The following is a 14,577-nucleotide window of genomic DNA, read 5'->3' on the forward strand; positions in this document are numbered from 1 at the left end:
CAGGCCTCACCCTGGGGTACGGCCACTCCTGTTAGAAATTGTTACCAACTCTCTTTTGAGTCCCGTGGCTGTTCTTTTGTCCCCACGCTGGTCAGCTACACATTGACTTCACTTGAAAATTCATAGTTTGGCATTTCTGTGTTGGTTTTGTACGTTCTTCCTCTGTTTAGCCTGCTTTGCATTACTCTCCTATGAATTATTACTCTTTCTTCTTTTCTATTCTTGGGCTTTCTAGGATTTGTGCTTTGAAACACTCTCCCCTTTGATGATCTCTAAATTTTGTATGACCTATTATTTTTTAAATCACCTTCAGACGTTTTCATTCTTTTCTGTTTTACATCCAATGCACTAACAAACTCTTTTGATTTCAACTCCTTACCTTTTTACCCTGCAGTTGAATTTAACTTAAGAGTCTAATATGATAAATGTCCCTTTTCAATTTCAAGTCTTTAGCTAATGCCTTTCCCTGTCACTTCTTCCATTCATTGTAACCTGCTGCTATAGTGGGTTAGGAAGAAACTGCTATTGTATTTTATTTTTTCTTCACAGCAGATCCTAAGCTGAGCTTTTTTCTTCTTTCTTTCAAGGAGGTGGCTTGTGTCCAGTGAGCCTTTTTACTGACTCATTCCTTTTACTGTTTGGGCTTCATTCGGGGTTCTCAGCTCTGACATTGCAAGCAGCATGAGCCGAAAGCACCGCCTCCTGTCCTGTGCTGCCCTTAAAGTTCAATTCCTTGGGCTAAAAAAAAAAAATCATCAAAAGCCCCAGGATAGCTGTAGTTTCAGATGATCACTTGTATTTCCATCTGCCTCCTAAATTTTGGTTCCTCATGATTTCTATCACTTTCTTCTTAACTTGGAGGTACATTGAAAACAATGTTCGGTATGCCTCCCTACATTGTTTATTGAGATGACATTCACATAACATGATATTAACCATTTTGAAGTGTACAATTCAGGGGCGCCTGTGCAGCTCAGTTGGTTAAGCCACCAACTTTTGATTTCAGCTCGGGTCATGATCTTCAGGGTCAGGAGATCGGGCTCCACACTAGGATGTGGAGCCTGCCTAAGAGTCTCTCGCTCCCTCTCCTTCTGCCCCTCCTCCTGCACACGAGTGCACTCTCTCTCTCTCAAAAAAAAAAAATGAAGTGTACAATTCAGTGACATTTATCATATTCACAGTGTTGTGCAACCACCACCTCTAGTTACCTCCAAAACATTTTCATCACCCCAAAGGGAAACCCTGTACCCACTGGGCAGTTAACTCCCTCCCCCACCCCATCCCCAGGCCCTGGCAACCACCATTCTGCTTTATGTCTTTTAAAAAATATTTTATTTATTTATTTGAGAGAGAGAGTGAGAGAGACAGCACGAGTAGGGGTGAGGAGAGAGAGAAGCACACTCCCGGCTCAGCAGGGAGTCGGATGTGGGCCTGGATCCCAGAACCCAGGATCATGACCTGAGCTGAAGGCAGACACTCAACAGACTGAGCCACCCAAGCACCCCTGCTTTATGTCTTTATGAATTTACCTATTCTGGATATTTCATATAAAGAGTATCATACAATACGCAAGCTTTTGTGTCTGGTTTCTTTTATTTAACATATTGTGATATTTATTATATTTTATCTAATTTTTTTAGCGGTTTTATATTGGGGGAATTTTTAGGACATCTAGTATATATGTCATGTTGCTGGAAATAAAACTCCTATATCTGATTATTACTTAATGTTACCATGAGTAGGAAATTAAGAGACCTTATTGAAAAATCCCCTTTGATATTTATCTTTCAACGTGTCAAAACTTTCACTCAATGCTTTACATTAGAAAAAGGTAAGAGAATTTTCTCTAATATTTGGTCAATGATTCCCTACAACAGTGGAGATTCAAAATATAAATTCATTTTAGCTTCATTTTGAATCCCATACTAAATTTTACTTAATAAATTACCAGAAAGATGATTTTTTTTCTAACTTCACCACAGGTAAAAATTATTTTTTAAATCAGGGAAAATGCATTGTAAATATATCTGGCAGCTTTTCTTTCCCATAGGGATCAACTCTTTTTTTTTCTTTTCCATAAGGATCAATTATTAATGAGCTTCTGAATGGTAGTTGGAAGTAGTAATTGTTTCTCAAAGTGATGAAATAATGTCTCCAGGATAGGATAGCCAGAGGCAAACAATATGGGATCTACCTGCTTTGGTAGGGTGATTTTGTTTTGTTTTGTTTTTTAAAGATTTTATTTATTTATTTATTCATGAGAGACGCAGAGAGAGGCAGAGACATAGGCAGAGGCTCCCTGTAGGAGTCCCATGTGGCACTCCATCTAGGGACTCCCGGATCACCACCTGAGCCAAAGGCAGATGCTCAATCACTGAGCCTCCCAGGCGTCTCTGGTAGGATGCTTTTGAATGCACAAATTTCCCAAGTGTTTTTGAACTGAGAGAACACAGTCTTTATCAACTAAGAATAGTTGCTTCCTGGGAGGGACTCCAGATTTTCAACGGTCTTTTTTCTTTTATCACGGGCAATTTTTCTTCTGCCCGAAAATGTAGAAGTAGAAACATTTATTAAAGGTAATCATCTCTGCGATTAGCCGGCAATGATTTGTCTTTCATTGTCAGATGCACTTATTTCAACCAGCAAACCTGACTGAGGTTGACCCAGGACCACTGAAGTCAGGATCTTTGAAGTGAACATGTGTGATCTCAATGGATGTAGTTCATCATTTGCCTTTTCATCATCTAGTACTACTGTCTGGCAGCACTTTTATTCATCTTAGAGACAAATTTCTCAAATGCATAGGCTTTATTTGCTCAAATTATCCCTTATTTGTCTCAGTTGGATAGGGGGAAATTACATTAGAGACTTCTTAAACATCCAATTCACCTAGTATGGCATGCTTTCATCTAAGACTAATGGTTCTCAACAAAGGGGCAATTTTTCTCTCCCAGGAGACATTTGACAATGTTTGCAGACATTTTTTGTTTGTCACAAATAAATGGTGGAGGGAGGAGGGGAAGTGCAGTGGTGATGCTACTGGTATCCAATGTGCAGAAGGCTGGTGTATTACTTAGGGTTCTACAGAGAAACAACCAGTACAATGGAGAGACAGAGATAGAGGCAGAGACAAAGACAGAGATAGAATAGAGAGATATATAATGAAGGATTGGCTTACATACCTGTGGAGGCTGAGAAGTTCCATAATCTGCCATCTGCAAACTGGAGACCCAGGAAAGCCAGTGGTGTAATTCCATCCAAATCCAAAAGCCTGAGAACCAGGGGAGCCAATGGTTTAAAGTCTAGTCCAAGGGTCAGAGAAGATGAGACAAGATGTCCCAAGTCAAGCAGGCGGGCAGGAAGAGAGAGGGGCAAAATCTTCCTTTCCGCATTTTTGTTCTATTTTATCAATCTATTTCATCCAACCCATGGATTGGATGATGCCAACCATGTTGGGGAGGGCAATATGCTTTCATAAATCCTGATTTGAATGCTAATCTCATTAGGAAACACTCTCATAGATACACTCAGAGATGTTTAACCTGGGCACTCTGTGGCCAGTCAAGTTGGCACACAAAATTGACCATCACACCAGGCGTGGTGGTAAGCATCCTCAAGTGCACAGGACGGCCACCATAACAAAGAATTCTTCTGTCCAAAAAAGTCAACTGTGCAGAACTTGAGAAACTCTGATCTAGCCTGAAGAAATTCTAGAGTTTAAATCATTCCTTCTTGGTCTCTGATGACTTCAAATGACTTTTATTTATTTATTTTTTAATTTTTATTTATTTATGATAGTCACAGAGAGAGAGAGAGAGAGAGGCAGAGACATAGGCAGAGGGAGAAACAGGCTCCATGCACCGAGAGCCCAATGTGGGATTCGATCCCGGGTCTCCAGGATCGCGCCCTGGGCCAAAGGCATGCGCTAAACCACTGCGCCACCCAGGGATCCCTCAAATGACTTTTAAAGGCGCATTTGAAGTCGGCCAGGCCAGAGGATGTACTCTTGATATGAACACTTTCGCATCAAAATGTTAAAAATCTAAGATTTAGTCTCTTACTTTTCATTTTTTCAGTACAAGAAACTTCACACCTATATTCTAGTTGAACAATTCTCAAAATACAGTCCTTGAGGCACTAATAGGTGACAAGAATTCCCTTGGATAATTGTAGAAAGACCTCCAAATGTGTTTCTAAAAGCATCACATGCAATTCTGTAGACTTTAACTTTGTTTCCCTAGTTCTTTTTCTGCTGGAAAGTGCAAAGAGTAGGATGAGCCGCTGTGGAATATTTGGCCCTGCCTAAATCATTCTCAGTCACTCTTCTTTGTAACAGCTCCCTCTGCCCAGCCTCCCGTCAAGATGGATATGTTCCATTCCTTCTCATAGCTACTCTGTATCTACGGATCTTGGTCTTCCTTCAAGACCCCCTTTAAGTTCCCCTCACACTGGTTAATGTATTCATTTATTTGTTTATTCATTACCCACATTGGGAATTTACTAAACATCACTACCACAAGGCTAAGGGCTGAGGAAATAGGAAACGCCCCAAAGATGGAGTTCCTTAAGTAGCACAATGTTGGAGGAATCTGACCTCTGTTAACTCTGCTCTTTCCCTGTACCCCACAATTTAATACTTGCTTATAACCTACTATTTATTACTCTCAAATTGACTTCTTGTTGATGTCTCCTCCTGAACCAGAAACATAGTATCCTTTCTGGCTAGGGTTGTCAGATAAAGTATGGGACACACAGTTAAATTTGAATTTCAGATAAACAATGAATCTTTTTTTTTTTTTTAGTATGAGTATGTTGTAAATGCTGCATGGGACACATTTATGTGAAAAAAAGATTATTCGTTGAAATTCAAATGTCAATTGGGCATCCTATATTTTTATTTGTGAAATTTGGCAACCTTGTTTAGGGCAAGGATTCTCTAATATTTTCCCTACATCTCCAAGGACACATGAGAGAGGCCTGGATGTACAGTCAGTCCTCAAATAAGCACTCATCTGAGCAGCTGTCTCATTACTTTGAAGTAGACAGAAAGTTAAAATATTAATCCTCCAAAGGTAGGGACAATGAGTGATTTCTTCTAGCTCATACTCCCAGCATAGTTAAATCGGTTGTGATCTAAAGCAGGAGCAGGCTTCCAGGAAATGGTGGAGTTTAGGACAGAACTAAAATACCAAATCAGGACAGGAGATAATCTAGGCCGCAGGGGATATTTTCCCTCAGGAGGATTGGGTGGGTGAATTTGTCTTTTAGTCCTGAACATTCCAAAACTGAATTTCATATGGGGCATTGGTGCATTGATAATGCCAGGAAATAACTTGTTTCCGTCTCAGTTATTTGGATAATTAACCATGGAAATTTAACCCTCAACAGTATTACTTTTTCATCTAGCATTTTGTTATCAATGAACATTTCGCTGTTGTTGCAGTTTGCAGGGTTCTTGTCTCAGAGTCCAAGAATGAATCCCATGAACGATAGGGTGAAGTAAAGTGAAAGTTTATTAAGAGAAGATGAGAACAGAAAGGAAATCTTTCTAGAGTGAGAGAGAGGCCCTGAATGGGTTGCCATTGAGGGCTTTTACGGTCAGCCTTTTAGAGCAAACTGATCAGGGAACTTGGTAAATATCTTGTCTATAACATTCATGATAAACAAGGAGGATTTGTAAATATTATAAGAACATCTCACCTATATTTTGAACAAACAAGGTAGATTTGTTATGCTTCTTTCTCTCTGGCTGATTATCTTCTTGTCTATAACATTTCTCCATGTCTGGTGGGATTTCTTTCTTTCTTTCTGTCTTTCTTTCTTTCTTTCTTTCTTCCTGGCTTTTAAAAATTTTCATTTATTCATGAAAGACACAGAGACATAGGCAGAGGGAGAAGCAGGTGGGACTTGATCCCAGGACCCTGGGATCACAACCTGAGCCAAAGGCAGATGCTCAACCACTGAGCCACCCAGGTGCTCACACATCTGAGATTTCTGTGAGCCTGGTTATGTAGCCCCCTACCTGTCTCTCCCTACCTAGCCTCCCTTGTCCCTTACTATTTTTACAGTAAACATTGTGAGGGAATATACCTGGAGCTGCTGCCAACCAGCACTAATGAGGTGCCCGGACTTAAATGCCCAGAAAGCATACATAGCCGTTGCCAGATAGCATCCATTCTGTTCCCAGTGGGTCAGAGTTTCTATTTAAACACGAACTCTAAGTATTGCTTTTAAGAGCCTGAAAATGCCCTGTTTTATGGAATTCATCAGTTACACGCACAGTAGAATATTCTGTGAACAAGAACTACAGTCACACAGAATGCCATGGCAACTTCAAAACATTTGAGCTTTTTCATACTTGTTTTTCATAACCAGAAGTCCTGTGTTCTAACTTCGGCTATAAAAAAAAGTGGGTGCTGTTGGTTGCAGAAGGAAGGGGTTTCCTATGCATGTGTAATATATATTTGAATTATTATATTCAATATTTTTTTTCAGAGATCTGCTCAGGTTTTCGTTTGTGCAGTACATTGGTCACTTTTTACTTCACTTATTTTTTAACAGTATTTATTTATTCATTTCTCTACACCCAACGTGGGGCTCAAACTCATGACCCTGAGATCAAGTGTCTCACACTCCTCTTACTGAGCCAGCCAAGTGCCCCTACTTTACTTACTTTTATAGTTGTCCATAGTTGAAACCCTTCAAAAGTCGCAACATCCATCGTGAAGAATACATTTTTTTCTTAAACATCTTCATTTCAATCATGTCTATAAACTGGATTTCTGTTACTCAGAAGAACTTCAAGTCATTTCAAGCTTAGTTGTTAGCATCATTTTGTAATGTGTAACCATCCTCACTGGGAAAGTGTCTTGTGTGGCAGCCATTTGTAAGGGGATCCCTCTTCTCATCTGATTCCCAGAGTCACCACACTCTCTATTGTGATCATCATCTCTAATCTATGTGACACAAATATCTCTTTACAAGAAAACATGGAGGGGTGATTTCACTCAGGACTACGTAAAGATAACCAAGGGATCGATTCTGCATCAGTGACCTCACACTATGAAATTAGAATTATATATGCAAGAGTAGTTAATTGAAAATAGTGCCGTTCAACAATCCATAATTAGTATCCAGTGAGGCTCTAATAGTAATTTCTAATTCCCTCTTCTCCAAAGAATTCGTGAAAACCTTCACCCCAGTGTTCTTGGGAAATGTCTGGTCTGATTGTCTCATCTTCCTGAGCTGAATATTTTGCTGTTTTCCCTTCCTCTGTATGTCCCATACAGTCCTCCCCACATTATCTGTTCTGATATGTCAACCCTGATATAATAAAGGGTTTAGGAGCCCTTATTATGATTTGTAGAGATATTCTTAGTCTCAGCATCAATCATTGTAAAAATGACTTTGAGGGATGCCTGGGTGGCTCAGTCGGTTAAGTGTCTGTGTTCGGCTCAGGTCATGATCCTGCAGTCCCGGGATTGAGCTCCATGTTGGACTCCCTGCTCAGCAGGGAGTCTGTGTCTCCCTCTGCCTCTGCCTCTGCTCTTTCTCTCTTTCTCTCAAATAAATAAAATCTTTAAAAAATCATTTTGGGGTGCAGTTGGCTTAGCACTTATGTTGCAAATAAGGTTTGGTCTTTTTCAACATGCTTTACAACACGTATAGAGGTATGACCTCTATCTTCCTGAAGTCTTGGAGCTTGGTGTCTCTGCCAAGATGTCTTTGTCCCTACCCTGCCTGTGCTACAAAAATTAGGTCACAGGAGAAAGAGCTCTACTCTGGTTCTTTGGGCAGGAAGTTTCATTTCTCTTCCATCTCAATCTTGTCTCTGCAAGCCAGCTCAGCACATCCTCATAGCTGTTGGCCTGTTAAGGCAAGTCATGAGCACCCACCTAGCTCCCGACTTGTTCCCTTCCAACTCTACTCAAGCCAGTTCCTGACCGGTCCCCTGGCCCTGGGACAGGTTTTCCCTTTGGCATCTTAAACTAGCCTCTATACCTTGAGTTGGACCTTTAGCTTCTAGGCAAACGTCCAGTGAAGGGCTTTGACTTTGATTGAAGCTGGGTACTCCCTAACTATCAGGCTGCTTGGGAATGCCATTCTCCTCCAAACAAATCCTTGAGGCTGAAAGCAAGGTCTTGGCCTGTCAAAAGGCTGCCTCTTGCCTTCTTGTCTCCAAGGAAGGGATTGGGACACTCTCAGGTTAGGATCCAGGCTGATGATGGCTACCTCACTGGGCAGAACTGGAGGCCCTAACATGAATTGTTAAAATTGCAATTTAGCATTGCCAAAGAACTGTCCTGGCAGCCATCATTTGATCCCTCGGTGAATGTTTGTAAAAGGAGTGATAAAGAACTTGAGGGGAAAAAAACCAGTAAGCTCTAGATCTCATTTTAAAACATATTTTCTAACCCCTGTCAAACTTCCAGCATTCAAAACCAGTGAAATGTACAACTTAGATAATATCTGCTGAACTCTGTTCTTCACAGCCTGCTTCTTTATTGAAACCTCCTGTGGCATCACAAGAGACTCACCGAAATATCCGCTAATGAAAGGCTGGACAGCAAGAAAGAAGTAATAAGGACATGTTATCTCTTTGGCGGTCTTCTAATAAAAAAAAATGAAAGGAAAGTAAGTTCCTTTTAATTGATGAGACATAGATATCATCAAGTTGGAAAGGCAAATAAACACTGCTTGGGGCAAGCAGCATTCCTGTGGGCTTCTTGGGTAGAGGTGTTGAACACGACTCCGTTGCAATATGAATTGGGTTCATTAAATTTGTCCATTTTCATGTTTGTCTTTTCGAGGATTAGCATCATTTGTTATGTATAAGGGCGTACTTCTGGTGATGAAACCAGCACAACACAGCGTTGATGATCAGTAAATCATTCTGGGGTGGATGAATAAAGGAGAATGCAAAATCACCCTTTCTGCAGGAATTTATTACCTACTTGGGAAGAGAAGACACAAAGACTCACAAAATTAGATGATGCTTCCTAACATTGTATTCATTATTAATTGTTCACTGTTCCTTTCTCATTATTCATGATTAGTTCTGTGGTATGTGTAATAAGTCCTAAAGGTGGTCAAAGATGTTCTTCATACACTGAACTGTGTCCAGTCCTCCAATGCTCTGGCCTCGACTCTACCTAGTGTGCGTGTTCTCAACAGTTGTTTAATCCCTGTTCATCCTTCAAGTCTCAGCAGAGAAGTCGTTTCCCCCTGGAAGTCCTTCTTGATTGCCTGGGTTAGGTTATCTAGCCCTGTTACGTGTTCCAGAGCCACGTTCAGAATTATACTTGTGATTCCTCTCCCTGGATGTCTTCACTGAAGGAGTGTGAACCCGAACAGGGCAGAGGGCAGGGGCAGTTCTGGCCTTTGTTCATCTCTTCCCCAGGCCTCGGCATTGCAGGGATTCCATAAATGTTTGTCTAATGACCAGACACCCTCTCATTTGGAACCCCTTGAGATAGGTCAGGGACTCTGGAGCATGGAGCCGGTTCTGGAACCACTGGAAAGTAGAGGCCTGGAGTGGAGGAGAATGTGTCCAAGGCTTGTGGTCTGTGGCCCAGAAGCCCTGACTTTCATTACCTGTGGTTTTTTAGAAATGCAGCTTTTCAGGTCCCACCCTAGAGCTGAGTGATTTGTACCCACATTCAAGTTTGAGAAGCACTGCTTTTAGAGGTTTCATCTGGCCTTACGATGCAGAGAGAGGAGATGAACCCTGGGAGTTCGCATACGGAGGAGACCAAGGGCCCCGAGCAGGCCTGACGACTGCCTGGATATAGGATATAAGGTGGCCTCCGAGAGCCTCTGAAGGCTCCTGAGTTCTCATCAACCCATTTTGCACCTCATGGGGCACAAGGTAAACTGATCACCTTTGCTTGTGGAAAATGCTGTTTGCCAGTCAGTTTTCTCCACAGACACCACGGAACAACACTTCCTCTCGTGGCGTCCTCACCAGCTGGGACATCCAGAAAGGATAGGGGGTCCCTGGGAGGCTCAGGCCGTTAAGTGTCTGCCTTTGGTTCGGGTCACGATCTCAGGGTCCTGGAAACGAGTCCCGCATCAGGCTCCCTGTTCAGTGGGGAGCCTGCTTCTCCCTCTTCCCCTGCTCTCTCGCGCTCTGTCAAATAAATAAATACAAATACAATCTTTAAAAAGAAGAAAAGAAAGGAAGGAAGAGAGAGAGAGAGAGAGAGAGAGAGAGAGAGAGAGAGATGGAAAAGATAGCCTGCATTGAACTCAAAGCTGCAGATGCCCTGGAGCCTGGCTGACTTTGTCTTTTTGGAGCCATGCCAAAGAGATCCCAAGCAGACCCTATAAGTATCCTCTTCAGCCATCTCACCTCACCCCCACTGGACAGGAGGTTCACAGGCAGGCTAGTGAGGGAACTGAGTGTTCACAGCTAAAAATTCAGAAGCTTCAGGGCCCAGTGGATGGAGGTGGACAGGTAGGGCTTGGCAAGAGAAGGCCAGCGTAGGCTGTGTTCAGGGTGGGGCAGTGGGGATCCAGGTTCAGCCCAGCGGCTGTTTTATACCAAAGCAGGAGAGACGAAAGTTTCTAGAAACCGGATCAGAGCAGTATCAAGACTTCTGCCACAGGTCACTTCTCAGTCACAGACGTGCCCAAACCGTCTTCTAGTGTGAGGGCAGCAGAAGCTCAGGATGCTTTAGTAGCAAGTGGATACACAGACGGGGGTGGGATGAGGTGGAGATTCGCTTCAAACAATTCTCCAGCCCTGGAGCCAACCCGCCCCTTCCCCAGTCCCACAGCTCCCTTACCCTAAACGGAAGCACTTCGCACAATTATGTCTTGAAAAGCCACCCTACATGGCTTCTTTTCACTTTCGGAAAGGTGGCTTTCCATGTCCCCTGAAGAAGTACCCCTCTGTTTTACTTGGGCCACCTCAGCTTAAACACCTGTAATATTGTTGAATCGCCCCTATGTTGGGCAAAGCCAGGGTCCCCAGACCCACATACCGGGGCCACAAATAACTCTGCTCGCTCCTTCAGTCTTCCCGAGTTGGCTGTGGACATAGGGCGGAGCGGGGGGGGGGGGGGGGGGGTATCTGGAAGGAGGATGAGAGGGGCTGGGAATCCCTCCCCAGTATATCCCAAGGTAGCGGCAATACTGCGCGGTGGATCAAAGTGGCTCTCAGAACCTTCCTGCTTTCTTTTTGTTTAAATCTTGCCTTCGCCCCGCACTACTTTTATCTCGCTTTCCTCATCCGCAAAATGGGTCGGAAGGCTTCACCGGAATCTGGCACGCAGAGCGCTTCCTGCGGTGCCCGGGATGGGGAAAGCGCTCCCTGAACGCTCGCTGTTACTGGGATTGCTCCATTCTGGGGAGTAATGGGGGGCTGCAGGAAGCCGTCCCAACACGCCACCCGCCCAGCACCCCCCACCGCCCGCACCAGGGAGGCTGATGGGGAAATAAAGACCGTGCAGGAGGCAGGCCCGGGGCTGCCGGCCTCTTCCTCGCCCCCCGCCCCGCGGCCCGTGCAGGCCCCAGGTGCTCTCCCCGCCCCGGCGCCCGCCCTCCCTCCCCAGGTCGGGGCGGCGGGGCTGCGGGCGGGGGCGGGGCCCGGCGGCGGGCCCGGGGCGGGCGATATAGCGGCGGGGCGGCGGCGCCAGCGCGCGGGGGCAGCGCGGCGGGCGGGGGCCGAGACCCAGACGGCCGAGCGGCGGGCACCGGGGCGGCCCGCAGCCAGGCGAGCGCCATGAGCGGCAAGTGCGACGTGGTCGTGGTGGGGGGCGGCATCTCAGGTCAGTGGCGGCTGCGGCCCGCCGTCCTCCTCCCCGCGCCCCGACAGGTGGTCGCCCCGGGGGAGGCGCGCGGGCGCTCGAGGGCCGGGGGCGGGGGCGGGGGCCCCGGGACCCCGGGCGCGCGGGCGGGGATCCGGCGGGTCCCGAGCGCCGCGCGCCGAGCCTCCCTCGCGGGCAGGATTGGGGCGGTCCTGGACGGAAGCGGGGGGCCGAACGTCTGTGCCGGGGCCGGGGCCGGGGCCGGGGCCAGGCCTTGAACTTCTCCCTCCGAAGGCTGCCAGGCCTGCGCTGGGGCGTTTTCGAGGCGGCGAGGAGCGAGGGGGCCGGGGGCGAGAGATCTCTCGCGGGGGTGACGCACTGGTCCGTCACTTGCTCCAGCCTGACCTGGACGCTCCGTGCCCCCGCGTGAAGCAGGCGGCACCCCAGCGTGCTGTGACCCTCGCTCGGAGCAGGGAAACGACCTTGAACAGCTCCCGGTTCCGAAAGCGGGGCTTGGACCTTGGGACAATGGATTGCCGGAGACCGCCCTGACCCTATGTTTCTGTGATTGTCACGGATCTCCTTGGGTCAGCAGGGACTTTGGGGGCAAAGAGCTCTTCTTCCCCCCCCCCCCTTAGAGCAGGATGAACAAGCTGCGTGTACAAGTGCAACAGGGCTGCAATGGAGAAGCTTGTCTCTCTGGCCTAGCCTATATGGGCAGGGTTGCGGGCAGAGACCACCCTTTGCCCACCACAGCGATGCTGTGTGCATGCCCACCGAGGCACAGAGACAGAAGCCAGAGGGAGGCATGGGGTCGGTGGGGAAACTACCCTCTGAGGACGGCAGGTCAGTGGGATGGGGTTAGTGGGACTAAACAATGCTCCCAGAACAGCTAAACAGACCCCTGGAGATGCTTTGATCAAAGTCCCAGGGCCTCCGGGTGCCTGAGAAGTAGATAGGACACCTCTCCAAACCATTGCATGTGTTGGCCAACACTTGCCCTAACCAGGTCTCAAGAGCAGGGTTAGTCCCTGCTCCCGGTGAGTGGACAGGACAGAGGTACCCGATTCTTGCTGGACCTGGTGAGTAAACCAAGGCCTTGGATGTTGGGTGCTGATCCCGGTCCTGTGCTGCCCCCTCCACACCTTTGGCTCAGATCTCGGGCTACCACTTTTTTTTTTTAAGATTTTACTTATTTATTCATGACAGACACACATAGAGAGAGGCAGAAACACAGGCAGAGGGAGAAGCAGGCTCCATGCAGGGACCCAGATGCGGGACTCGATCCCAGGACTCCAGGACCACACCCTGGGCCGAAGGCAGATGCTCAACTGCTGAGCCACCCAGGCGTCCCTCAGGCTACCATTTCTGTCTGCGGGACCCTCCGGAGCTCACTCTGCCAAGCTGTGTTGGGTGCTGCAGGGACACAGATACATAAGCACAATGGTGTGTTAAGGTGGGCCAAGGCTCAATCAATCCCCTTTTCCTGCACTATTTTTGACATTTTTTTCTTCCACAGGAACTTGGACTTAAAAGCATTTCTACCTAGGTGCTTTAGAAAATATTACTGAGTGCTTCTTGACACTGTCTCACATAGCCTCCCATCTCACAGAAGCTGGAGGTTCTCTTGCCCGGCTCCCAAAGTCTGTTTTTGCCCAAAGTCTAATGGGTTCAGATTTTTCTCTTCCCTCCTCCCTTCTACTGGTCTTTCTGATTCATGCTCCAAGCTTTCAGGGTCACTCCAGTTATTCATGTCAGGCTTGTTGGGGAAGAGTAGACAAGAGTTTTGGCTCTTCTTTTACAAGCAGCGGTGAACCTCTACACTCACCCCCAGACTCTCAAAACATGGGACAGGTGAACAGATCTGCCTTTTCGCAAGAACATTACCTGGAATAGGCATTGTTCTCAAAACCAAGAAAGTAAGGTTCCAAGGCCCTACCTCAGTGGTTTTATCTGCTGCATGAAGGTAAGGCCGGTGAGTCAGAGCTAGATGACAGGGTCATCGTGAAGGGCAAGTGAAACAATGTGTGTGACAGTAGCTTTGTGAAGTCTGACGTACGACACAAGGTCCTATAAGAAGTTTACTCATTTATTCAAACAATAGGCACTGGAGTAAGCTGCGATAGGGGGTGCAGGAACAGATCACATTGCTTTTTGCCCTGGAAGATTTGTCCACCCAGAAAGGGAGAGGAGATACCCGAGCAAAGACAATACAAGGTCGAGAGTGGGTACCTGCCACAAGAGGAGTCCGTTCATTAATTTTTTATTCATTTATGCGATGACCATTTGCTTCCTGTTCCACATCCTATCCCAAAGGGAATAAAAGATGAATTATACAGGGATGTTGCCCTGGGGGCATTCACAAGCTAACGTGGAAGACAGTCCTGAACCATTAATACTCATGACCCCTGATAGATGCTTTAGCGGTGCATGCACAAAGTTCCAGAGAAGGCGATTGGAGGGAATGTCAAACTCTGCCTGAGAAAATCTGGGCAGACTTCACAGAGGAGGTGACATTTGAAGCAGGTCTTAAGGGATGGATAGGAGTTCATCAGGAGACTAGACGAAGAAGAAAGCATTTTGAGCTAAGAAACAGATGATGCCAAATCACAAACATGTGAAAGAATGCAGGAGCACGCTTAGGAAGCCTCAAGGACTTTAGTGTAGAGAGTTGTGTGTGTGCATGTGTGTGGGGGGGTGTTCTGGTGGGATGAATTGTGGGGAGGCTTGTACATCATCCCCAACAGGTTTAGTTATTTGTGTGGTCAAAGAACGACCACAGAGGATTTTCATTCACAGAGTGACATGTGTCAAGTCATAAGAATAT

The 14,577-nt window shown here is 46.2% G+C and overlaps 1 protein-coding gene across 1 annotated transcript in view; it reads left to right on the forward strand.

Annotated features, from left to right (window-relative positions):
• The first annotated feature begins 11,642 nt into the window (after window positions 1–11,642).
• Window positions 11,643–14,577, forward strand: part of MAOB (monoamine oxidase B) — a 118,146-nt gene continuing 115,211 nt past the window's right edge. The window contains exon 1 of the mRNA XM_072818350.1: window positions 11,643–11,771. Coding sequence (XP_072674451.1) covers window positions 11,726–11,771 — 46 coding nt within the window. The 5' untranslated portion in view covers window positions 11,643–11,725. The remainder of the gene's footprint in view (window positions 11,772–14,577) is intronic.

The sequence above is a fragment of the Canis lupus genome, chromosome X (genome assembly GCF_048164855.1).
Source record: "Canis lupus baileyi chromosome X, mCanLup2.hap1, whole genome shotgun sequence".
In the NCBI taxonomy this organism is placed as follows: Eukaryota; Metazoa; Chordata; class Mammalia; order Carnivora; family Canidae; genus Canis; species Canis lupus.